The following is a 27,325-nucleotide window of genomic DNA, read 5'->3' as shown; positions in this document are numbered from 1 at the left end:
TATTACTGCGTCTTTCGGCTGTAGCATTAATTTCCCCTCTGGGACAATAAAGTATATCTTCTAACTGCGTTCGATTCTCTGCTCATGAATGTGTGTTTTACTGTATCTGATAGTTGATCCTACTTTTTGGTCTGAGCCCGATCTTGCCAAGGACAGAATTGGTGAGTTACCTGGGAAACCTCTCATTCAAGGAGGATTCTCATTGACAGGTGCAGCCATGGGAGGGGGAGGTCTCTGGTTTGGAGATCTCAGCATCTGTGCTCTTTGCAGATTATGTGGTTCTATTGACTCCGGACCTTCAGCACGCATTGAGGTGATGTGCAGCCAAGTGTGAAGTATTAGCGATTAGAGTCAGTACCTCCACGTTTGAGGCCATGGTCCTCTGCCAGAAACAGGGACTGTGTCCTCCGGGTTGGGAGTGAGTCACTGCCCCCAAGTTAGAGAGTATCTGGGGGTCTTGTTCATGAGTCGGGGTAAAATAGGCATCAGCAGTGATGCAGGCATTGCAAAGCTGTGGATACAAGTGATCTTAGGTAACAGGGACACCAACCCTTTAACGACAACCTGGTCCCTTATATTTGCAAGGTGAGTGCTCCAGTGGAGATCACTGTCTGTCTGGGCCACTAAGTATTTATTATAACAGAACTAATCGATCACAGTGGTGCTCTCCAGTGTGCAGCACAGTTTCCTCAGAATATATTGAGTTAATGATACGAGTGTGCAACAGCAATCAGAACTCATGCTGCTGGCTCCGTTGGTTAAAAGTTGGTTAATTATTAATTGGCAAATTCCATTCCTTAGTGCTTTATAAAATAGCTGAGGGGAGACACGGGATGAATAAGGTGAAACACGTTAACTTATAGATATCACCATGTAAAATTATTGTTTTGTAGTTCATGTTTTCTTAAATGTTTTATATAATATACTCTGCTTTTATGGCCTCTTTGACTCATTCACTAAATGAACATCATGCTGTATTGAAGAAGACTTGAAACTACGGATTAAGACAATAAACTTATGTTTACAATGTTGAGATAATAAATCAAGTTCTCATGTTCTTCTGCAGCCATATAGGAGTCGCCCTCTGATGGCCAACAGAGAGAATGCAAGTTCAAGGCACTTCAATCTGGGTTTCACTTTTCAGAATCGGAGGTTGCTGCCTGGTCCCATTGGGCACACTGGAAGTGTTGACTAAGGCTCTCCATTGTCTAGCTATTTGCATATTGTCTCAGCTGGCTCTGCTGGGCTGAGACAATATGCAAATGAGGTATTATCTATCTAATGCTCACTGTTGGTGTGTTTAGGATAAATCTACAGGTGCAAATAGATAAAAGAAGACGAGGGAACAATTATGCAAGCAAAATAGTCCAAACTTTCTTGTCTCAAACACATTATTGATCAATACATCCTTAATTGCTTCTTAATTAATAATGTATGAATTTAGTAAAGTCAATGGAAGCAGCCAGTCAATTCAGATTACACTCAGAGAAGGTTGAAACCAGATCACTGGTGGGTTAATCTCTACAATTAAACATTCACTCGTGTTATCTTCAGTGTCCCGCCCACCTCACGATCAATTAGTCTAACTGGCAACAGCATCCCCCTCTCACAGTGCGGGTCGTTTCCTTCTGCAAAGAGGTGGAATGTAGTGATTTAGACATCGTCTCTATATCCAAGCTAAATGCGCTCGTATACTTTAAATAAATATTAGAATATGCGCTTTTTAAACCCATTTGACGGATGAACCAACCATTGTTTTGCCATTCAAAGAGTACATATCAAGCATAAGCGTTTACAACATGGGAGGAGTAGTTATGCAATAAGACAAAATAAGAATTTCCCTGCGAGAAGACCCTCCTCCTGAGACATTATAATCACAGAGAGCTGCTTATAAGACGCTGGCAGGGCGCACGGTGACACGCAGCCGGCGACACAGCGCGCGCTGATCCACTTGTTATTGTTCCATTGACTGAGGTTCGGCTGCGGGAGCGCGAGCCCTCCCCGGGAGACGTTCACGGGACGCAGACATGGGAGGAGAAGCGAGACCCAACTGGGACAACCCCATCCAGTTCGTTCTGGCATGCGTGTCGTATGCGATCGGTCTGGGAAACGTTTGGCGTTTTCCGTACCTCTGTCAAATGCACGGTGGAGGTAAGTCATTGATTCCAGACCGGAGAGCGCTTACATAAGACCACCGAATCAAAACACGTTCATGTTTAACCAGGAGGCCTGGTCAATCAGTAGCCTGCACACAAAGACACACACAAGTCTAATTTGCATTTTTCATTCAGTTTTTCTGTGTGTTTTCTGTCAGTGTACGTCATAGATCATATGGAGCTCTCACATAAGGTTAGCCCTTGAATTAAAAATAAATAAGTAAATAAATAAGAGTTATTTCTGCTACTGGGGAACATATTATCCACCGTTTCTTCACTTCTTGCCTGTGACACGAGTCATGCAGGTGGTATGTTTCTTTATATCTAAAGGACTGGACTCAATGAGTAATTGTTAATGACTTATTGAGCGTCATAAACATGGCTAATACCAGAATTTGTAGATATTTATATAGTTGTGGAGCTTATCTACAGACTTTACACTCTAACTGCTGCTGTAGCACCATAGTGAAGTGATAAGAAACAATAGTAAAAATATAATTCAAGAAAACGCAAACAGGAGCACAGAGAAAAATGCTCTGGAATATACACAATTAGAGTTTAATGGGGTTTCTCCTCTCTTCTCATTTAAGCAGCAAATGTCACTTATTACAGATGAGGAGGGGAAAGCATTTTGGCAGCTTTTAATTAATATTATATTGAGATTTCCTGTACTGCAATCTCATCAAACAGGTCCACTCCTTAACAGTTTCAGTAAAAGTGTGGATGTTTCTCTGCAAGAAGGGCCGTATAAAAACCTATTGCACAATGTCTCACTGTGAATCAACGGATGTGCCATTACTTTTACAGTCTGTGGATGTGATGATGTTTTTGACCAATGTTCCACCCGGGTTGTTTTTCTTTGTTTCTTTTAAGCAATATGCAATCCAAAATCACACTTTTACTGCCATGTTTGACTTTTTATGACAAAAGGTGTAAAAGTTTACCAGATCTGCTGAGTTAAACGTCATACCAAGACATATTACACAGAAAGGCTACTGTATGGAGACACTGGTGTCGCTGATAAAAGGCAGATATGCCCCACATTACTTTTAGGGAACAAACTAGCTTGATGTGTTATGATGGGAGAATCATTACGTCTTTATTGGGTGCTATCTACGGATCATTGAACAATGAGCACACATCTACTGTAATTACTGTCCTCGATGTGCAACTTCCGAGCAGGAAACCAGTGAGACATGTGACAGGCTGCTCTCAAGGCTGGATTACCTTGGGTCACCAACTCCGCAAAATGTAGGCAATGTCATTTAGAGCACGGGCACTCTGAACTAAATACTCAATATAATATTCTGATTCCGCGGAGGTTTTGTGCCACTTTTCAATAACAAAAACAAAATAAATATTTCTGCAGCTTTCAAAATTCAACAAAGTGCACATAAACTTAAACAGAAAGTGGAGGGTTAACGTCTAAAATTACAGTTGGTAGATGTCAAAATAAAATGGAGATACTTAACCTTTGTGGCTTAATGCGATTTTAGAGGTCCATTGGTTCCTAATAGATTTCCTATACAGTTTCCTGATATGTAATTTTCCTCCATTATTCATCTATTATTGGAGACTTTATTCTCAATATGTCAGTTATCTCCAGACTAATTTGATTTAATTTAATTGGGAGCGTACCCATCAAACATGATTTCTGTTTTCCATATCTTGAGTACCTCAGTGTCACCTCTCCATCCACCTCCATGCAAATGGGTTGGCATTTTTCTTGGAGCTAGGACAGAAATCTCCAAACAGCTTCATGTACAACCTAGCGACTTTGACCTTTGAACTCCAAAATCTATTCAATTCATCCTTGAGTCCAGGTGGATCTTTGTGCAAAATTTGAAAAAAAATCGCTCCAGGGGATTCTTGAGATATTGCATTCGTAAATGAGGATTGCATGAAGGCATAAAAATGAGCCGCTATAGATCAAATAGTATGCATCATTTCATTTAATTTTATAATATCTTTAGGTTCTGTGCTTCTTAATGCCTTGTGATATATTTCAGTACTACACTCACCCTTCAGAATACCTACAGTAACCATATTTCCTGTTTCCATTTTTTGTGTGTGTGTGTGTGTGTGTGTGTGTGTGTGTGTGTGTGTGTCTATTTGACTGTTTTACAACCATACTATATTTACACCTTCAGGAGGGTTCTTGATACCATATTTCGTAATGCTGATTCTGGAGGGCATTCCCTTATTTTATCTGGAGCTTGCCATTGGTCAGAAGATGAGCCTCGGCAGCATCGGGGCTTGGTCCGCCATCAGTCCTTATTTGGGAGGAGTAGGTAAGTGCTGACTCAATTAAATGACTGTACTTGATGTAGCTGTTGGACTCCTCAATGCATCCAGATAAAGTAGTGAAGAGGGAGCACACTCGTCTTGCTGGTGGCAGGAACGAGAACGGACAGTTGGATTGTATGAGGCTGAGAGAGCAGCACTTTAAACTGTACCAGCACGTCCTCACCACCAAGTCGTCAGATACCGCTGCTTTTCCGTATCCACACACACACACACACACACACACACACACACACACACACACAATCTCCCACTAGGGAGGGCAGATAAGCAAAAATGAAAAGTTGTTTTATTTGTACAAATGTATGTCTAACCGTCGCCCCCCACTCCATCTGACTGCTGCCCCCCACTCCATCTTTCACTTTCACTTTAGAAACAGCTGCCCGTGGCCGTAGACCACGTTGTTTTTGTATTCACAATGTCACTATGTTTGAAGTTTAATGTCTTAAGAAACAGCCATTTGAAACCAAGCCAGTTAGCCAAGGCGTCCTGACAAAGCGTTGGTATTTGACGAGTCGGGAATGAGGACGTGTGGAGAGAAATGCTAATGCTTCTGGTGCTTTGTGTGATTGTCTGTCTTTGAGGCTAACTAAGTTCGCTTGGTTTCCTTTTAATCATTGTAACCGGTCACCAAATAATGCATTCCACTGTGCGATGCATTACTTTTTTTAACACTGTTGGACAAACCAATGGGAAACAAACTGTCCTCTGTTCCTCCCGTTTTAGGTCTTGCTAGTGTTGTGACGTCCATGTATTTGTGTCTCTACTACAACGTCATCAATGCATGGAGTTTCTGGTACCTCTTTCATTCATTTCAAGTGAGCTGCTAAATAACAAACTATTCTGTAACAATTATATCTCTCTCACTTGGACGGCGAAGTAACAATCCTACACTCTTCTGTGTTCGCTACCATCCCAGTCAGTCCTGCCCTGGGCAGAATGCCCCATCAACTCCAACCGGACAGGACCGCTAGAGGAGTGTGAAAAGGCTACACCCACCCAGTACTTCTTCTACAGGGAAACGCTGGACATCTCTCCTTCCATAGAAGAGAACGGAGGCATGCATACAGGCCAGACTCTGTGCCTTGTGCTCGCCTGGTTCATTACCTACCTGTTCATTGTCCGAGGAGTAAAGTCCACAGGAAAGGTGAGAGCGCTGCAAATAATGGAAGCATCCTCGTTGTACATGGTTGGGTCTAGACTGCTAGTTGCAACTGACAACTACATTTATTTTTAAAATCTATCTCCGTAAATGCACCCCCAACTTTTACCTTGAAGGCGGAGCTATCCCTGTCGCTGGTGGACTTCCTTAGCCTACTCAGTTTTCGTTGCACAAGTTAGATACTAGAGCACCTATGAGGACTTTGATTTAAAATGCCAAGTGAATAGATCCTGCAGCTGCAGGGAAATCAACATAACATGAAAAGAATGTGAATAGAACTGTACACGTATTTATACATATTTATTATCCATATGAATGCAACTGCGTACAATCACAGGAACTAACATTAACATAAGTGTGTTACACACAGACCAAAACCAGCTAACAGAAACTGTGCATTTAAAGAATTGTGTAGCATACAGGTGTTGTTAGGGGAGGGGTGTGGTGAAGTTGACCCGTGCCCATTCACTCCCACATTTGAACTCTGACCCTGACTCTGCTGTTTGGCTCCCCCTGTAGGTGGTGTACTTCACAGCCATATTTCCATATTTGGTCCTCTTTATCTACCTGATCCGGGGCATCACTCTTCACGGTGCCATCAACGGTGTCACATATATGTTCACCCCGAAGGTAAGGTGATGTTGCCGTTATGGCACACAAACATATTTGCATGTCTTTGCTTAAGGCATGATATGACAATTTCACGTAACATCACGATTATCCCAAAGTATTGTGATTTTATCCCAATAAGCATCAAAATATGCTTAAAACTCTGGGGAAATGGCAGCAAAACATACTGGTACAAGCATTTAGTCAAGAAACCTTTTTCTTTTGCATCACATCTTTTTTTGTGAAGATCCTTAAAAAACATCATAAATAATGTACAATATATGTCATTTCTTTTTAAATAGCACCGTTTGAGTCTGTTCTTTCTGATAATTCCTGGAGGCCTATTTATTTATTTATTTTTACTTCTCTTTATTACAGCCTAGATATTACCTGACCAACTGCTGACAAACATGTGTAGCAATAGTGCAAGTATAAAATAGATGTAGTTTCATACCATGGAATTCTTCAAATCTAATAGTTTTAAATGTGTGCATTTATCTACTTTCAGATGGAACAACTTGCCAACCCGACTACATGGATCAATGCGGCCACTCAGATTTTTTTCTCTCTGGGTTTGGGTTTTGGGACGCTCATCGCTTTTTCCAGCTACAACGAGTACCACAACAACTTTGAGCGGCAGGCGATCGTCGTTTCTCTCATCAACAGTGGAACCTCCATCTTTGCCAGCATTGTCACCTTTTCCATCTATGGGTTCAAGGCCACCATCAACTATGAGAACTGCCTTGAGAGGTGTGTGTGTGTGTGTGTGTGTGTGTGTTATTACAGCTACATGAAGGAAAGAGATTTAGACAACGAAAATGATCAACAAATATGAATCATAACATGCAGATTGGGTAGGCAGCGTCTAGCAAACTAAGAAGTTAATATAATGATACAAAGGGTAATAAAAAGGAAGTTGGAAGGGATAGTGATTGCAGGAAGTTAATGAGTGACCAAGTTGAATCAAAGTATGTTGTCTGTTCACTTAAGGAAGTGGAGAGTTCCTCCATGGAGGTGTGGTTTACATCTAGTTTCCAGTCTGCAATATTTATGAGGTTTCATTGTTGTTTTTTTCTTGGTGATGATAAGAGCCATGAGGAGTTGAACCTCCGCTGACTTACACCAAGTTGGCATCAATGTTCTAGTATAAATCTGCCTTCTAATTGAAGATTGGATTGAGAAAATATTTAACACCATACCGCTGGACCACATGAGAGAGTGGGACAGTTGTTTTTTTAATTTGGGATGCATCGTTCATTTTGAGTTGAAGACAAAATGTGATTCTGTGAAATGTCCACCAAGCATTTTCAGAGTGATTTTAGATCCAACACTGGTGAATGGGACGTCTGCAAGTTGAATTTGATGTTGAGTAAATCCATTCGAGGGTCAAGGTCAGGGGTCAAGATAGCATACTCTCCATGTAACGTCCCTTCCATCTTCCAGGACACGCTTACTGCTGCTGAATGCCTTTAATCTAGCAGAGGACAGCATCACCATGGACACTGTGTTCGAGTGGATCGAGAAGCTGAACGCAACATACCCAAACCAGTTTGCTGAACTCGCCGACAAACTGGAAGTCTGTGACCTGGAGAGTGAACTGGACACTGTATGTTCCTCATCACTGCAGTCACCTAATACATATGTTAGGAGAATATACTGACGTCATGTGGGTTGTTAGAGACATGAAAACATTTTAAAAAGAAAAACAGTACAATTAGTAATTCTGAAGTGGCACCGATTTATTGGAGAAAATCCAGTAGCTGCAATATAAGCTGATCTTTCACTTGTTATCTTAAAGATTCAGGTGCAAATTCACATTACACAGCGTTTATAACCACTAAACCTGCACACATGAGACAAAAAGAAAATTTGCAATTCTTAAAGCACCTGCAAGGGTGAAATGCACCCCGAACTGCGCTGCCAAGCAAATCTGTGCTGCAATGCAAACTAACCACAACAAAAGTCCTGAGTCAGACTAATCAGGTTAATTCATTGGGAACATTTAAATTTGCAGTCAGTGCCTTAAACCCATAGACCACCCGGGCATCCCCTTCATTTGGTAATTATGAAACTAGGTTACAGCAGTAACACTGGCGGGGACAGTAGAGTTAGGACATAATGAGGCTACATATTTATCCACAAATGTACAGGTCGTTACAGTGAGTGGATCAACAGCAAAAAGAAACAGCAGTGGTGAGAGCAGGCACCTCTTAGGGTTTAGCGACTTGGCACACGTGAGTTTCAACAGCTTTACCTTGAACATCTTCTGTTTTATTTATATTGAGAATTCAAATTCGGGAGCTTCCAAAAACGGATTCTGCCAAACTAGGAACAATGATGTTCCTTGATGGCCAGTAAACAGAAGATTTAAATATGACAAGCATTGCATGTTCGGAATCTACCCAGAATTCTAAGACACTTTTCAGTTGGAAGTTTAATTCAAGATATTTCTATGATCTATAATCTATAACCTCTGCTGCAGGCGGTGGAGGGGACCGGTCTGGCCTTCATCGTGTACAGTGAGGCCATTAAGAACATGCCATTGTCTCAGCTGTGGTCCGTACTGTACTTCATCATGCTCCTGCTGTTGGGAATGGGCAGCATGCTGGGAAACGTCACGGCCATCATCACCCCGCTACGAGACTTCAAGTTCACGTCCCACATGAGCGACGAGTTGCTCAACGGTAAGCTCAAGGCTGATGTTGACGGGAAATGTTGCAATCAACATCCTTGTGTAGGATCGTTCACTACTCAAAAGTAGTAACTGTGGAGAAATACTCATGTTACTTCAGTAAAAGTACATAAGTATCTGCATCAAAACAGACTTAAAGTAGCAAAAGTGAGAGTACTTATTATGTAGAATGGCCTCTTTCAGAATAATATATATTATTGATCCATTGATGTGTTGATCCCTTCAGTGTTGCAGCTGGCAAAGGTGGAGCTCGTTGTGATTACTTTATGTACTTCATCCTGATTGTAGATTGTGAATTTCTCGCCAGGGATCAATAAAGGTTTATCTTTCCTTATAATAATATGTGATTTATTAGTTGATTATATTTTTGTTTTATGAATCAAAGCAAAGCAACCAAAGATATTAGATAACTGTAGCGCAGTAAAAAAGCATAACAAGATTTCCCTTTAAGATGTAGTGGATTAGAAAGCAGCAGATAATTCAGTAACATTTTATTCATGGTGTCATATCACAACAAGTTATCTCAGGATATTTTACACATACATATACTTTTAGTATATACTTTTAATAAACTCAGGTTGGACAGTGATAATTTAAGTGGAAATTGCGTCCTTTGTCCCATCACTTCATATCATCATGCCCGCTGCAGTGTTGTTATACAGCGACTGACTGAATGAGCATCAACGACTGAGTGCCGTGTCTTGATTGCAGGTTTAGTGTGTGGCTTCTGTCTGCTGCTCGGCCTGGGCTTCACTACCACGTCGGGGAATTACTGGTTCACCATGTTCAACGACTACGGAGCGTCTTTCTCTCTGCTGTTCATCGTCCTTATCGAGGTCATAACTGTCAGCTACATCTATGGAATTAGAAGGTTTGTGTATGTGTGTGCTGTAGTACCGGTGTTGGCAGCTGTACGATGATTATCCTATTTGTACGATGATTTTGCCCTCTGTATGATCAATAATAGTGCCATAATGTACGATTATTTCTTAGCTTCTCCATCTCCCCCTCCGGTTAGATGGCTACATTTTTCCTGGGTTGTACCCACATTTATGTGTCTTCAGTGAAGCTTTGCGGGTAGTGCCGGATGTGTGATATGAAAACCGTATATTCTCATTTTAGGTTTGAAAAAGATATAGAAGACATGCTCGGTCATCGTCCCAACTGGTACTGGAAGATCATGTGGGCCGGAGTCAGCCCCTTGCTTCTAATTACACTCTTCATCATCTACATCGTCAACTACATCCAAGGAGGAACACCCACCTACCAAGCATGGAACAAAGAGCTGGTGAGCTGCGCCTTCCTCTTTCTCTTTTGCCAATGTCTTTTGTCCGTGCAAATGTGTGCATGTGTCAGAGGATAAACTCTCCAAACTGCAATCGCAAATCTTTGTCTCAATATCAATTTATTTATGTTCCAAATAAGACGACGCCACAAAGCCACTTTTAAAAAATACTAAAAATACATTTGGCTGGACGATAACTGAACACAGAGAGGACGTTATCATGGGACCAGAGCCGTTCTTAGGCATAGGAAAGCTAGGCAGTCGCTGATTGGGCCTCCATCTAATGGGGCCTCCAGTTGACGGGCCTCCATCTGATGGGCCTCTGGCTCACGGGCCTCCATCTGATGGGCCTCTGGCTCACGGGCCTCTAGCTGACGGGCCTCCAGCTGATGGGCCCCTAGCTGACAGGCCTCTAGCTGACGGGCCTCCATCTGATGGGCCTCTGGCTCACGGGCCTCCAGCTGATGGGCCTCTAGCTCACGGGCCTCCAGCTGATGGGCCTCTGGCTCACGGGCCTCCAGCTGATGGGCCTCTAGCTCACGGGCCTCCAGCTGATGGGCCTCCAGCTGATGGGCCTCTAGCTCACGGGCCCTCCAGCTGATGGGCCTCCAGCTGATGGGCCTCCAGCTGAAGGGGCCTCCAGCTGACGGGCCTCCAGCTCACGGGCCTCCAGCTGATGGGCCTCTAGCTGACGGGCCTCCAGCTGATGGGCCTCTAGCTCATGGGCCTCTAGCTGACAGGCTCCCAGCTAATGGGCCTCTAGTTGACGGGCCTCCAGCTGATGGGGATTCCTGCTGACAGGCCTCCAGTTTACGGGTCTCTAGCTGACGAGCCCCCAGTTGATGGGCCTCCAGTTGATGGGCCTCTAGCTGATGGGAATTCCAGCTGACAGGCCTCCAGCTTACGGGTCTCTATTTCCCATTTCTTTGTCCAAATGACTAATAGGGAAGACAAGTTTTGGAATTGGCCCAGTATTGAGGGAGAACCCTGTAACTGGCTGTCACTAAACATGGACAAGCTGGCACTCGTGACTTAATGCGTCCCTGAATAAAATATGAAAAAGAAACCTTCAGTAACCAGCATTAAGTTATTATAAGCCAACATACTGGAAAGGACCCTACAGAGAATGAATATGTTTTTCGGCACGTTTCGCTCGATCCAGTCTTGTTTGTTATTGTGTCCGAGAAGTCCCTCTCATGGAGAAGTGTTGTGAAATCAGAATATGGGGCAGCAGCAGGTCTCATTCTTTTCAGCATTCTTCCACTGTGGGCCTCCGTCACAGGAACACCACCAGTCTGTTGATCTTTGCAGCCTTGAAGCAGCTGTTTAACCCTCGTCTGCCTGTTGCACTTCTCTCTCTCCATCTCTCTCTCTCTCAGGGCAAGTCAGTGGTGACGGAGTATCCCATCTTCGGTCAAGTCTTCATCGGGCTGCTGCTGGCGTCGTCAGTCAGCTGCGTTCCCCTCACAGCTCTGTACGTCTACTGCCGGAAGAGGAAACATGGGAACCATCTCAAGAGTCAGCCTATCGTCAACACGGTGTCTACTTAGAGACCAGATGATGACGAGGAGCTAATCTCCCACCGTCGCCCCCCATATCGCCGTCCTTCAGCTGAACGCAGTTACGGTGCATCATTTCCTGGCGTTGGGTATCTTCAGGTGAATGTATTAATGTACATCAGTATTAAAGTCCAACTTCTGAGCCAGATTCCAATCAATACTCTGTGCACTGAAAGAGAGTTCAACGTGATGTGACAGTTTGTTTAATTGCCAAACATTTTGAGGAAACGCAGCCCGAGTATTTCCCATGATGCTAGTTTACTAGATTGTCGTAATATGATGAATGTATGAAGATATGTAGCTTTCTCCGTGTATGACAGTATGTTATGTATCTTATACACTGCAAAAATGTCATGTTGTTTCATATTCAGCCATATATATAAATGTTTCTTATCAATAGAGTGAGATAATTCAGGGTCAAATCAAGGTTATATGTAGAGATACAAAATCCCAAATGGAATTGTTTTGTTGGTTCAGCAAGGGGATTGTAGAACGCTGTCACTCGCTCAATTTGTTCTTGCAGTTTCCTTTGTTTCAGTAATTTTCTAAAAGTTAGATATGGTATTTTTGAAATATGGAAGAAGGAGATATCACTAGTAGCCAACATGGCTTGAGCCTCTAGAAAAGTTGAAACTATTTGAATGTAGTCCTGCAGACATCACACCACGATGCCTGAAATACTTCGCTTTTTTTAAAGAAAACACAATTTTTGGATCCATAGAGCAATTAGAGCTTTTAATAGTCCAGTCATCTAATAAAAACGTGTATTGAGTTGTCTGGTAAAGGATTTATACATGTGATCTTTTGTAAGAAGGTTGTACAAATTATCTGTTTTTTCCTATTTTTTTAGTTTGTTTGGTCTGTTTTCAAAGGGCTTGCGTCTGCTATGATACCTGATATCTAAGAGATGTGTGTTGAACAGAGGGCACATAAAGTCACTTGTATTAACCAGTAAAAATCTACGCTGGCAAATATAATTTGAATACTCAAATTTTGCTTCACACACCCTCAAATGTGTAAAATGTGTACATACTGTAGATACATGTTTCATCTTATGATTGGAATACTCAAGAAATCGTATTTTTTCATGGGCTAAATGAGTTGTTTGTAACTGTAACTAATCAAAATTGTCGTTAACATATGACATACCATGAGTGCTTTTCTAACTAGTTTGTAATCTTTCAGCTTTTTTTGTTTCATGCTGAAAAGCGGATGGTGGTATTTTTTTTTTTTTTATTAAAGAAAAATGTTGTCCATGTGGTCTATGTGTGTCCTGCTTATGGGTCCTGTCCTACTGTATCTACATGCATTCAGGTTTTCAGTGATGAGCCACCTCCTAAACATGCAAACAATCATCACAGCATCTAACATCACATTAATATGGAAACCTTTTTTTCAGAGTTTGATAGGAGAACGGAAATTGCCATTTGCAGATATTCATACACTTTGAGAAAAAAAAACATTGACTACCTTCCTACATTGCTGGTCATGCATGACATCATTAAAATTGGAAGCGCCTCGGATTCTGATGGCCTCTGATGGACTTCTTGCTCGTTATTATAACTTGTGCATGGAACATTTTGTGGGACATTTTAAATCACAACGTTATGGTTTCCCACACATGTAAAACTGGTATGATGATTTATGACTGATATCTCAGATCTCATATTTAAATAAGCAGACAAGGCCAGTTTTATTGGCTGTTACACGCTCCATCCCCACCACCCTTTTGGGTCAGTTTAAGGCTTCATGCTTGGCACTAATTTGTGCCGTGTGCCTTTTACTCAGGTGTGTTCTGTGAGCCTGATTGAGGGAAGGCTACAAATAGGAGGCAGGAGCCTTCTGTCATTTTCTTTTACTTCTCCTTAGGCAGCTGCAGCAGCATGTAGCTACCGTTGGTGTTCGGGCCTTTTGTTTGGCTTTGGTTGCTGATGGTCAACTTTTTGGGTATTTTTATTTGTTTGGTGAGGAGCTTTGTTTCTGGACTGGAACTGGACAATCTGGGGTCAGTGGCAGATGGGATGAAGGACACAAAACCATCCTAAATCTCACCTCTCACCCTGTCTGTGACCAGCTGTAGCAGATTGACAGCGTATTCAGCCACCTGATCATCTCATCAGGTGCAATAAATGCTGCTGCTGCTACTGCTGCATTTGTGCCTGATTCCATCACACTGTATTAGTGCAGCGGAGACATGGGCTATAACACCACTTGAACCACTCAGCTGCTGCAACATTACGTTGATTATTGGGGATCAATAAATGTTTATCTCATTTGATCTTATCATTCCAGGAGAGAAACAGTCTGACGGTAGATTTTCATAGCTGGTTAGCTCTGACTAGCTCAGTGTCCATGCTGCACTGAGAATAGTCCCGACACTTCCCATCACACACTACCTTATATCCCATCCCATTGTTTTGTGTCACATTAGCTTTTTACTTTGACCTCCGTTTGCACTACAAAAATCCTAAAAGAGGTGCTCATTTGTGAAGATTTATCTTGTTGTGCAAAACCCTAAATTATAATGGATGGTTGTTCCAAATATTCCAAAATCCAGAGGAAAAATCCCATTGGCTTTAAGTGGTGTTACATTAACTTCCTCACAGCTCTGCTGGGTGGTTTAAATGAGCATCACATTGTAGGCTGATGATAGACATTGAATTTAAAACACTTTTTTTTTTTAACAATGTTACAAAGTACAAAAGGAAATAAAATTGCAGGAGACTCATAAAAAAAAATAACCAATGCCAAAATACAGAGAAAAAACCTGGCTCAGAGGCAATAAACATACAATAAAACAGTAAGGAAAGCACTGAAGTATCGTAAGATCAAGGCTGTTCAAAGTATTGCTGTCAGTATTGTATCTAATCTGATTTATATCACACTTGTCAAGATTTTATAGCTAATACAAACGCTTGGCTGGCTAAGTTTGGAGCCTCCCCCCCCCCCCCCCCCCCCCCAACTTATAAGACCTTTCTCCCTGTGACAAAGCATTGGCGATTGGCCTTTACAACCTTATTGGCCAGATGCCTTATTTTGTTTCGGTGGAAACATGTTCTCCCCCCTTCACACAACAGCTTCGGGGGGTCCTAACTCATATCAAACTTGAAAGGTTCTGGTAATGTTTTCAATCAAACCTGGCAACCCCTCATAGAGTATTTAGACAGAATTACTATTCACCAAGTAAGTGACTAGATGCCCAACCCCCACAATGTACTACTTACTTGTGTTTCATTTCTTCCCATTTTTAACTATGGTTCACTCATAGAAGCCATTCTGACTTCGGTTAAATTTATTTACAGATTTCAACATACATTGTGTGTAAGACAAACTTGCCACTACCTTTCAACAAGACGATCTGCAAACATTGTATGTGTCATATATTACTGTATCTGAACAAAAACAAACAAACGAACAACATTTCTAAAAAAAAAAAAAGATTATAATAGCTAATGGGAGCAGAAATGTTTCATCACACAAGGAGGTGGAGGAAACAGGAAATCATGTTACAGGCTCATCCTATTGGCAGAGAGATTTCACCTTGATGTGACTTTCCGTGTGACGGTCCTGCCATAAAATACCACCTTTGAGCATCTCATTACACTTTTTATTGACACTGCATCACAAAGGTATCAGTTAAATTGAGTAAAAACTTTTGAGCCACAAAGTTTTATGGTGTTCTGCCATGAGTTTTGACTTTGATATTAAATCAAAGCACTTTTAACGCGCCATGCAAACGTATTCATGTATGAGCTTTTTTACTAATTTGATATTTAGTTCACATTACTACCAAACAGCACATTCCACTCACCAGATTCTAATCCTCTTTAAATTCCCAACGTCCATGAAAGCAGCATTTGTTTCAGCAAAAAGCTCTGATGGATGTTTGTCAATGTTTTCACCAGACTGAGGTGATAATATGATATAATGATATTATGCTTATATTTGGGGTTTTACTACATGTTCAATAACAGCTTATTTTTCTCATACTTCTGTCTGAATAGACGAATACTCGTCCTGAGGCGTCTTTCAACTCTGTGTTCACTTCCTGTCAGCTGAAGTCATTCACATTCACACAAAAGGACATTAAGTGAGACACATTTAGTATGTTTACATTTAAAACTGAAATGGTCTATTTTGGTCGCCTCAAAAATTCTTATTTATTCTTACTTATTCTTATTCTTTTTTATTCACAAATGAAAATGAAATTTCCCAATTAATATCACAGTTACATTGCTATGCTACCTGGGGGCCTTGCTCCTCCCCAACTCCACCCTCTCATCCAAATATTGTCACTTCTTGCTAAAAAAAAATAACCCAAAACAAGATGACAAAGGCCAAAATACCAAACTCGAGGCTTCAAAACAGCAGTCTACCAACCGATAGGCCCTCTTCCTTTACACATACAGTCTATAATCTAAAGCAAAGTGGTCCGTGACTAATATGAGTGGTGGTCAAGGGGACGTGGACACCTTGGAGATATTAGACAAGAGAATATTAGACTGGACAGACAGCTACTGTGATTTATAAGTTCTGCACCAAAATACGCCAACAAAAATCATAAAATTTAAAGACACTTCTCAGTAAACTGGCAGCAGTAATGCTTGTTATGATATGGTGAACAGAGGTAGTTTTGTGGTACGTTGGTCTCATTTCTTTCATTTGAGTTGTTTCAGTATCATATTTAAAGTCCAAAGTCAGATTAAGGCATAACAATTCTTTAATCAAACAAGCTGTGTTCATGACTCGTGCTACATATCTAGACCACTCATGACTTGTTTGAACCATACGAGAGAATTATAAAAAAGAAAATGAGTACATTGGTGAATGCCACAGATTCTCTTAAAACACTTGCATTGATGAGGAAGCATGAATCTAACTTTACGGACACAAAGTTAACGACGCATTTGCGTGATCCTCATCAAGTTGAACATTCTTAGCACCAGGAGAACTTCCTGGAGCTCGGCTGGCCTCAAGGAGGGGAAAACATATGTAATTAATGAAATAAAAAAAGAATTATGCAACTTAACACAATGTAACAATGTGTTTAACATTTAACATGTATCCAGGAATGGTTACACCCATGCATCTCAGTCCCAAAATCAAAGAATTCAGTGATTTAAAATCAGATAGTGCACCATGCTGCTGAAACAGCATCACTATCACTATCATTACAGCTAAGGCTGGTGAAAAGATTTTTATTGAAAATAAAATTACACCCCAAAAGCAACTAATAAATCAAAAGCTCTGACAAAAAAAATAAAATAATATTGCAAAGTGACGCCCTTTCAGGTGGACCGCCTTATGTACGTCAATGGCAAATCTTTTTTTCATACCATATGAATTGTGGGATGAAATACACATGTTTGTTCATTGTGAATATATTTTCAAGAAAGTCACATTTTTTAGTTTAACTGTTCGAATATAAGACTGGGAAAATCTGTAATTAGAAAGACAACAGACCCAAAAGTCACATAAACTAACAGCTGTGTTGGTGACATACATTCACTTAGAAATTGACAAACATCATGTGCTTCAAGATACAATTCAAAACAGGATCAAAAAAATCTTTGTCTCTCCCATGGTCCCATGGGGAACACCAGAGGGGGCGTGGCTTGACCTCTCTAAAGCCATGTTTACAGTCACATTGATCATTTGGGGGAGTGGCTTTGCCGGGAGGCGTGTAGGGATTGGTTGGCTGTCAGTGTTGCCAACTTGGTGACGTCTGGAGGATTTTTTAAAACTTAAAGCAACATCCCGTCATTGACAACCTTTAACCGTATGTTCTGTTTATTCCTGTTCACAAGTGACTTATTCAAGAGCAAGAGTTAAGTAGTTAAATAGCACAAATGACTTTTCATGGGGAAATAAATACATTTAAAGTCCAAGCAGCAACAGCCTAGATGTAGTGCTGAACCACCCTCTCACTCCCAACTCGTCGAATACCTCCACTTTGTCACTGCTGCTCACCGTCTGATGACGTCACTCCCTCTAGGAGGAGGATGGATGGGTCAAACAAACATGGGACTTTCACCCAGGAGACAGCTGTTTGAGTCCCATTTGAAACAACATTGAGTTATTTCTTAGCTACTTTACATAACAAATAGCAGTAGTTATATTACAACCCACCATCTTTTCTGGAATCTAACCAAGCAGTTCTTGATGACACTGATAATCACTAACAAGTCTTAAATACACGGTATACCTCATGGCTATATGAAGTGATAACGAGCGCTCAAATGCACCAGTCAACAAGTCTCCTACTTCCAATGATACACTGGCTGTGTAATTTAAAATGGCGGCAAAAAAAGGCCGGATTTGAAGAGGTCGGTCCTATAGATTTCAAAACAGGAAGCCTCGTAACGCCGGACAGAGCAACTGTACATGGATAATCATATGTTGTCAATGGCAAAAAGAAAAAGACAAACAAAAGGCAAATGAACGGTACATAAAGTAATTCATTTACAGCTGTGCTGTGACATCACAACACTGAATCTGATCCCAAAGCACCCAAGAAGGAAATTCCGTGGGACAAACATCTACGTGTAGGTCCCACAGCTGAAATCAGGAAGAATCACATCCAGTAAGAAGAAACTGCAGAGGTTCAGTGTCCAGTAAAACTATGGACAGACAGTCCTGTCCACATGACGATAGCTGCAGTGTGGACAGCAGCAGGCCCGTGCACCCCCAGTCTCTGTCTCTCCGCCGTTGTCGTACACGAGGCCGCCCCTGCTTCCCACCGCCATCCTCCACTCCACCCCTCTGTTAGTAAAGGCTCCAGGTCTGCGGATGCTGGGGGTAAAGCGATGAAGAGCCGGAGGATGAGGCGGTGAGATCGCCGGGGCCGAGCTGCTTTCCACACACACACATTCAGTCCAGCTTCTCTTTCTGGACCAGCCTGGGAGCATCTACAAAGTCCAGTCCATTAAAGAGGATGAGACCGCCGGTCACCACGCTGGCCGTTCCCCAGAACAAAACGTAGGCCAGAGTCTCAGTCCACGTGTCACCTGACAGGGGACGAGCAGATCATACAGAGTCAGTGGGGGACGTTTTAAACTCCTAAAATGTTGTTATGTTTGTAGGCATGAAAATAATTATCTTACCAGCCATTAGCAGGCAGATGATACACATGGAGAACGCCACCACCATGACGATAGGTAACTGGAATAACAGAAAGAGTCACATTAAAGACATCGGAAAGATATAAAAATATCACTATCTTGCAGAGCCCTTTTTACCGTCAAAAACTTCCAGTCTTTGGGATCGCGTAGCGGGGTGGTCCAATCAGCTTCATCCACAGCATAGTTCCCCAGGAACAGATCAATGGAGTCCTTTAAAACAGACAGACTGTTAAAACCACAATATGCTTTAACAATCGCCAATTTCTTAAAAAAAAAAAAGCAATGTATGTGCATTGCAATTTTTAGTTTGAACACTAGATGTCGCTGCCATTATGAGTAATGTGAGTAACCTACACTAGCCAATGAAAACCTCAGTTGATCAGGTAAACATGGTGGAACAGAAAAGAAGTTAGGCAGCGAGTGAGTGCTGACAATTTAGGAAAGGTTGGAAAAATGTGTCGTCTTTACAGAAACAAATGGGAAGTGTGTTTGCACAACTGGCAAAGAATCTGTTGCAATACTGACAGAGTAACGTTAGAAGAGACACTAGTTCTACACACACAAACACAGATTTTCTCATCTAGATACACCGATTTCCTTGCAGTGTAACTGGTTGAAAACTAACCATTAATCATGCATTCTTCTGTATATGGCCCTAATACTCTATATTTTCATTGTATTAGTATGCCTGTAAAACAGGAGTCACTAATACATGCATCAAATCCACGACGGTTTGGACCCACCTGTCTAAAGCCATCAGAGAAGTTGTTCTTGTAATATCGGATCATGGAGTTCCAGCCGTCCATCAGCAGTCCCCAGTGAGTCCTCTTCCCTGTCCTGAGAGATCACCACACGGTTCAACACCTTCTAACTCTAATCTAACACAGTTCATGCTCCCCAGAATATGAGCCCTCTCCATTTTGGTCAGATTTATTTCACTTGTTTTCTTTATACAACCATAAAATGAGCATTGGTTAATTGTTTATCTTTATACAGCTTAGAAAGTGCTTATTAAATGTAGTTATTGCATCATCATACTGGTTAACAGGATTATTGTAAAAGCATCAAAGATTATAAAAATGTATGCTGCCCTCTTGGCCAAGGCTCCCCTTTTGATGATATTTTGAATCTCAATGGGATGAAATTATCCTGGGAAATTAAAGTTAAAAAAAAAAAAAAAAACTAAAACAAACTAAAGCCAGCTTCTGTAAGTGAAACTCGGTCAGGTTCAAACTAAATAGCTGACAAGACGGCAGTGTATGAAACAGACATTTAGTGTGACTATCAGACTGGAATGGAACAAATCCTCATTAATATCTGGATTAGGGCTGGGTATTGTTTAGAATCTCACGATTCGATTCGATTTTGATTCGTTGCGTCACGATTTGATTCAATATCGATTCGATTCGATATTGATTGAAATGCTTCGATATCAGCAGACGCCGAAACGATCGCTTCACGGCGCGGGACGGCCGCGCGTATTCGCGGCGCTCCGTGTCTGGTGTGAACTACACTATCGCTTAACAAGGGAGCCGAAAGGAAGCGGGCTCCGCTACGCGCCTATTCGCGGCGCTTCCGCGGCCAGTGTGAACGCTGTACTCACTCCGGTCGCAATATTGTAATGGTTTGGTCTAGTGCGGCCCCCGTCCGTACAGCGCGAATCACACGAGGGTGTCGGTCACAGCGCCCCTACTGGCCAGGGGCTTGAATCGATTAAGAAGATTGCTGAATCGATATTGAATTGCGGGGAAAAGAATCGCAATGCATTGCTGAATCGATATTTTTACCCATCCCTAATCTGGATTCATCTTCTAGGGATCATGAACATTAACAGCACATTTCATAGAAATCTGGAGATTATTTGTTCAAATAAAACAGAAGGACAGATGGATGGATAGACAAACCAGCCAACATCTCCATCCTTACACTGTGTCATTAGCAGGTAGTTAGCGTGTGATCAGCTGGATGGTAGCAGTTTGCTGTGTGAACACTGACCTGGTGAAGTCCGTCTTCAAGGCCCCGGTACCAGCATACTGCTTTGCACAAGCGTCGGCGTTGTCCGCCCAGGCTGCACGAGAGCACAGGGAGACAGAACACGGATCATATTAACACGTATGACCTTAAATGCAGGCGATTAGCTCAAAGTGAACTTCTTGTGTGAAGGTGCGCCCACCATTCTTGAACATCTTCCCGAAGTCCGCCTGCTCCTCAATCGGCTGGCCCACGTGGAGGACTCCAATTCTCTGCAGGCACACACACACGTGAGTTGAGAGGCAAAGCCAGGTTGACTCATTTGTTAAAGGCTACATGAAAACCTAATAGTGTGTTTCATGATATTTTAGGCCTCCCTGTTTCCTGCTCCTTGTTTAATTTGTTTACCCGTGATCTTAATAAATGCAGTACTACTCACCACTCTTCTGCTCTGACAGAAGCAAATATGGTCATTACTTGACAATTCAGAAATTGCATGGAAATAATGTTAATGTCATATTTTGTCGGACTAATTTAGTGGAGAAGTGGATTAAGCTGGAGGAGGGTTTTCGATGTTTTTTACACTTCAGCTTCCCCACTGGAATCCACCATAACAACACAAATTCAACTGGTTTAGTCGTTCTTTATCAGCATGTCCACCTCCTGGAGGGTTACAGGGTCGTACCCGTAGCTGTGACTGCAGCGAGCGCTGGGCCAGCATGCTCTGGATGACATTGGTACGGTCCAGACAGTCCATGCAGTTGCTCCGAAACGCCCCCTCCTGGGTCAACAGCACCTTCCCATCCGCATCCACCAGGAAATACCTGAAACCACATTACACACTATTACTTCTGAGCACATAGATAGCTACCTGGTGTACTTGTATATCTGCTTACGCACAAAGCTAAAAAAAAAAGCTTTGTGCACACTGACCCAAACTCATCCTGCACTTCAGCGACCATATCCACCAAGATCTGCAGGCGGTGCCACCTCATCCGACTGCACTCCTTATGGAAGTCAAAAGCTATGTACCTGCAGAAAAGCCAGCACATTTCAGCCGCTGTAAACATGAGGCACTACGTGAGCCATAAGAGAGGTGTAAAGGACCGAACTGGTGGGGATCTTACTTGATCATGCCGTTACCCAGGTTGGTCACCATCTTGTCAAAAGCCTGCTCCAGTGGGTGTTCTGAACCCTTCTGGTTGATCTATATACAAAAAAACACTAGAATGTTATCTAAAAGCCATGCAAACCACCATCAATGAGTATTTTTCATAGTCATATCCTGGATTAAACATTAAACATTGCTTCATCTTACCAAGTTCAAAATGACTTGTCTTCCATAGAGAATAATCTGTGACTCAAAGTGTCTCTGGAATCCATCCAACTAAACAGACCAACAGAGAGAAACTGCATGAGAAATGGAGATTTTTAAACAATTTCTCTTGTGTAAATGTGAAGGACGCTTACGTGGTTCACTGTTTTGTTGATCTGTGGTTTTGGCTTGTACTTGAGATTGGGCCTTTGGGACCAGTAGAATGGGATGGAGCCTCTTGTCTGTGAGGAGAAAAGGGCATAATGCATAAACACACTATCTGAGGACACAACCACGGGGCATATATTTAATGTAAAAGAGATTTTAGAGCAATAGAAACACAAACCTGGAGACATGCTCAAGTTGTTTTGACTATTTTTGAGGGTTAAAGGGTATTTTTCAAACCATGTTTTCGTGTCAAAGTGTCTAATGGAGACCACATTTTTCAAAACCTGTTTAACTGCAAACTGGTCACAACAACATAGAGGGAGACCACCGCAGGCGTCGGCCGCTGAACAGGCAGCAATGTTAACTCCTCACAGCCAATGTGCGTCCACTACACCGACAGGCTCAGCTTGCTATTAAAAGTGCCTGACAACATGATGGAACCGACCAGATGGAGAAATAAAACGTGGTGCGATCCGATCCGTTTCCTCCGTCTCTAGCTCACAGAAGTCTCATTCTGAAATCTCACCTAACGTTTTGGAAAGCAAGTAAATATTCAGCCGTGACTTTGAAAATCTTTCAGATAACACTAAGCTAAGCTTTCTATACTCTAACACAAACAAACTGACGACATCACCGCTCCTCTCTCCAGCTTTCACTCACGCTTCCATCGTTGTCTTGGCAACCAGTCACCCTTTAACGCTGTATAGTATTCAGCGTATGGCTTACACAAGAAAAAGTTGACACGACATGATTCTGAGGTTGAGAATTGAGGACTGAATGTTCTTCTTGACTTGAAAGAATGTCTCTCCTGCTTCGGCTCACCTGAACAAAGGAAGCCTTGGCGCTGTTGTGCTGCACGATCTGCTCCGTTTCCACATAGTTAGCAGGATGGCCTTCTGAATCAATGCCTGCAGATAAAAACACAAACCACTGCATGAGAAGGTAAAACATCATTGACATAATAACCCTGCTGGAGCAGGTGACATGAAAATCACTTCTATAAATGTCTTTATTTACTGACATAAAACAAATATTGTTGCTGGTTTACCAATAGTGTTTCCTGTAGTAAATGATCTAAAAATGTGCTTTCAATATAACTTTTGTAAAAGCCTTGTCAAAACATGACCAAACTATCTTGGAAGTTTCCAGTGGACGGTAGCGTTACCTCGGACGTAGTAGCGCACGCCGGCTCTGAAACAGCTCCTCCTGGAGATGATGTTCCACTCAAACACCTTTCCATTGATGCAGCCGGACCTCATGGCGATGACTAGTCAACAGATGTGTTAAGGAACTGACATGGACTCGTGAGCAGTCATTGGTACACACATTCAGAAAGGGCCACCAACGTATAAAAACAGGCACGTCTGGCGCCTGCTGAGTTAAATGGGTAGTTTGGATTGTTTGAAGTGGGGTTGTGTGAGTTACTGATCCTGTCAGTGTGTTACCGACAGTAGCACACACAATTTAATACACAGCTAAGAACAAGGGCAGCAGGAAATATAATTTAGACATCTAAAACAGAACAGTCCATTTGAAAGGTGGCAGTCAAACATCAGCAGGAAAAAGGATACAGCCGTGGACAACGGGGAACACAAACTTGTGTAACTGTAAGATAAGAGCAGTGTTAGATGATGAGATGCTTTACTGCCCTGCTGGGGTCGTTTTATCATTCTGTGCACAGTAAGCTTAAGGTAACCCATGTTACCCTGCTTCTGTGAATACAGCAAGATGTCACAGGGAGACTCGGCTGACGAGCTTTTTTTAATGTTACAGTACGATCACACTACGAGCAACAAAAGCAACCAAACAGCCAAGCGTGGCTAGCTACGTTTTCAGCGAGTGTTACTCAAGTGTCAACACTAGCGATGGGAAAATGCAGGATTTTTTTCTTAGTGACTAGAAAAAGCTGTCTATCTCACCATCATGATAGAGAAGTAAAAAAAAAAGAAAAGAAATGGAGCAAGATTTTGCAGGAGGGTTACTGACGATTATCAGGATGAGCAGTCAAAATAAATACTGTGAAAGAGAGTTCAGTTCGACTCACCTCAGGCTGTGCAAGGAACTCCCTCAACAGGTGGCCGTTCCAGACGAAACGCTGATCTGCCTGGAAGTGAGACAAGTACCACATGTTACTACAAAGACAAACACATGGGCAGATAAGCTGGTCTACACCTGGAGGTGGATTTGAATTCGGAATTCGGAATTATTAAGCCAGATGTTAGTGGGCTCTTTTGTCCGGCAGGAAAGCAGCTTTAGCTATATCTTACCCTCTCCAGAAGGCTCATCTCCTGGAACTCAGGACTGGTGTTGGCCAGGCGCTGCAGAGTGTGGGTCAGGTCGTAGTCTGTTGCAAAGTAGAAGCCGTCCGTATAAAGCACGTTGTTGATCATGGACAGGAAAGCCTTGTTGTCTTGCATCTGAAACGAGAGACAGATCCAGCTCCTGAGGTGAAAGGTAAAAACACTGACAACGCAGCCAGTAGAAGAAGATGCTGCTCGTACATCAGAGTGACACCTTCTCCTTTCCCCTCACATGGCCCAAAAACACCTGACCCACGTCAGGGACCTGTTCAGAGACTTTCTAGTGGTAGCCAGGAAGCGTTATCATCCAGCGCTCCCTGCCACAGCTGCAATCAGGAGGAGCCATAACATCCTACCTGGTTGTCCGTCAGGTGTAGTATGGTCCTCTTATAGGAGATGATGTCAAAGTCCAGAGCCTTCCACACAGCATGGCCCAGCAGATCTCCCACCTTCTTCTTCTTTGTGATGATAACCAGGTACATGCCTAACACCAGCAGGTGGTTGGGAATGAAAATGCACAGCACAGCTCAGCAACACTGCTGTAATCCAGGACATAATCTGCCTGCACTGCATGCTGAACATACCTGCCACCAAACGTACAGTCCCCATGAGTCCACATATTGGCCTGGTCTCAGCAGATGCAGGGACGTCCCTCTTCACTGAGGACCAAAGCGGGGACACAACAATGAGTAAGTGTAGAATAATCAGACCTAAAATGTCTGATTCTTTAATTATTTTACTGATAATGTCCTCTCCTGACTAGCCATGAGATGGGACAATGTCACCATTATCCCATTCAAAATAATTACAATTCACCATATATATCTTTATACATATATACACAACAAACAAACAATCTTGAATAAGGTAATCATAGATTATAAGGTTTCCCTGTATATATATTTAAAAATGCATGAGTCTGCTGTTTTATTGATTGATACTTCCTGTGTTATTATTTATTTATATGTATAGATCTGGCTCTATTTTGTTTTACTTCTCTACAATGACAGTGAACTAAACAGCTTTTGCAAGGCAGCCATGACGATATTCACGATTATCCCGATAATGACGATGTACTACGATTAATTTGTCCCTACTCCTGACAAACTCCGATCACAAATCATTCAGGTATAAAGTGCCGCTTTGAGACTGTCTCTTGAAAACATAATTTAGGACAGAGAAAAGGCAACAAAAGGTGTTTGTTTTTTTGTAATATGGGATAAATGCTAAATCCATGGAGGGCCACAAGCAGCCATTACACATCTGAGCTAAGCACTGCGCCAGTCCCTGTGTAGGAGTGCCGGAACGCGTGTCACCCAACCTGTTCTTCTCACCTGTCAGAGTCATCTCTGTCGACACCCTGTCGATAGCCAGGACCTCCTCGGCTCCATCATCACAAGCCTCGATGTAGAACTTCTCTGGTGTGGTGCGCCTGGTGTGAGACAGGCAGACAGACACAAGAGCTGTTTAGAAACACACAGTCACTCAACACAAAAGCAGCAGCAGCAGGACTCTGTGTAACAACGTCACTAGCACGGTTAGCTCTTTAAGCTAATTGAGCAGTTGCTAACTGGAAAAAGCAGTAAGCGGCGTTGCTTCCATTAAACCGGCTCATATGAAGCTTCACGCGGGAGCACGGCCCTCCTGTTACATTACGTGACGTTAACGACGTCGCGCTGTCAAATTAGTGAGCTACAGGGTGCTCATTAGTGAAGACAACTTTCTGTGGAGTCAAGATGTAGCAACGTTTCCAGTAACGCGACGTCCGTGCCGACGAGGGGGTCTTTAACGTTACATGCTACGCCGCTTTATCGGGTCGCCGAGTCCACATCAAGTCCCGGAGGAGACTCCTCGCCTCTTAGCTGAGCGTCAACATCAAATAGAGCTACGCGATGGTTACGGTATTGATCAACAGCACTTACAAGTTGAAACTCTCATAGGTGCTCGCCATTTTTCCTCCCGTCTGACCTCAGTGACGTGTCAGCGACACACCGGCTACTTCCGTCATCAGCTGTGGGCGGATGTGCAGACACTGCCGCAAAGAGACGCTAGATGGCGGTGTTGCCACACAAGCGCCAAACATCACTTTAGGAGATTTCATAATCTTAAAGGTAAATTTCTTCACTCAACCCCAATCTTTAAGTTGTTTATAAAGGTAACTTTCTTAATTTAACCCCAACCCTTTCATCGTTTGTAATTATATATTTGAGTTCCTTTAATTTCAATTAAGTCTGTCACCAAAATAATAATAATCGACTTGTTTTATTATTATTATCATTATTATTATTGTTGTTGTTGTTGTTGTTGTTGTTGTTGTTGTTGTTGTTGTTGTTGTTATTATATTACTAGGAATAGTATATGATTGTACATTTGTCATGTAATGTCATTTTTTTTTTTTTTACGTTTGACACATGCTCAATAAGATAAATTAATATGTTGTGTTACATTGTCAACACATTGTAAATGTTTGATTAAAATAAACACTTCAGTCCCCATGGCAACTCCATAGAAAATAATACATACTTTACACAAACGGAGACAGAAATTGTGTTTGTCCATATGTAGAAATACTTAACAGTGAAAAGGCAAAAGTGTGCCTGAGCACCAGCAGCCCTTAATTCCAAAATGAAATGATTGTACATCACTGACTGGTTGTCCATTCTGTGTAGCTATGAGATGTACT

At 42.2% G+C, this 27,325-nt stretch overlaps 2 protein-coding genes across 2 annotated transcripts; one reads left to right on the top strand and one right to left on the bottom strand.

Moving 5' to 3' along the window:
* The first annotated feature begins 1,980 nt into the window (after positions 1 to 1,980).
* Positions 1,981 to 12,117, top strand: slc6a20 (solute carrier family 6 member 20). The gene is made up of 11 exons (XM_084026874.1): positions 1,981 to 2,151; positions 4,307 to 4,447; positions 5,187 to 5,278; positions 5,380 to 5,607; positions 6,142 to 6,252; positions 6,740 to 6,981; positions 7,675 to 7,837; positions 8,714 to 8,915; positions 9,635 to 9,794; positions 10,046 to 10,211; positions 11,588 to 12,117. Exons 1-11 carry the CDS (start codon positions 2,028 to 2,030, stop codon positions 11,756 to 11,758), a joined length of 1,800 nt encoding a protein of 599 aa, XP_083883000.1. The 5' UTR covers positions 1,981 to 2,027; the 3' UTR covers positions 11,759 to 12,117.
* Positions 12,118 to 16,464: 4,347 nt separating this feature from the next.
* Positions 16,465 to 26,655, bottom strand: LOC311024660 (phosphatidylinositol-3-phosphatase SAC1-B). Its single transcript, XM_084027171.1, has 20 exons — positions 26,565 to 26,655; positions 25,977 to 26,074; positions 25,227 to 25,301; positions 24,999 to 25,126; positions 24,610 to 24,759; positions 24,387 to 24,446; positions 23,914 to 23,947; positions 23,508 to 23,609; positions 23,165 to 23,250; positions 22,330 to 22,416; positions 22,178 to 22,246; positions 21,987 to 22,066; positions 21,793 to 21,891; positions 21,545 to 21,683; positions 21,062 to 21,131; positions 20,884 to 20,956; positions 19,632 to 19,725; positions 19,006 to 19,098; positions 18,871 to 18,928; positions 16,465 to 18,774 (listed from the first exon to the last, which is right to left on the bottom strand). The coding sequence occupies exons 1-20, from the start codon at positions 26,591 to 26,593 to the stop codon at positions 18,638 to 18,640; spliced, it is 1,761 nt and encodes a 586-aa protein (XP_083883297.1). The 5' UTR covers positions 26,594 to 26,655; the 3' UTR covers positions 16,465 to 18,637.
* Between the last annotated feature and the right edge of the window lie 670 nt (positions 26,656 to 27,325).

Source organism: Eutrigla gurnardus, assembly GCF_963514095.1.
Source record: "Eutrigla gurnardus genome assembly, chromosome: 14".
Classification (NCBI taxonomy): Eukaryota; Metazoa; Chordata; class Actinopteri; order Perciformes; family Triglidae; genus Eutrigla; species Eutrigla gurnardus.
Note: the sequence above shows the minus strand (reverse complement) of the source record. Positions and strands in the feature narration are given on the sequence as shown.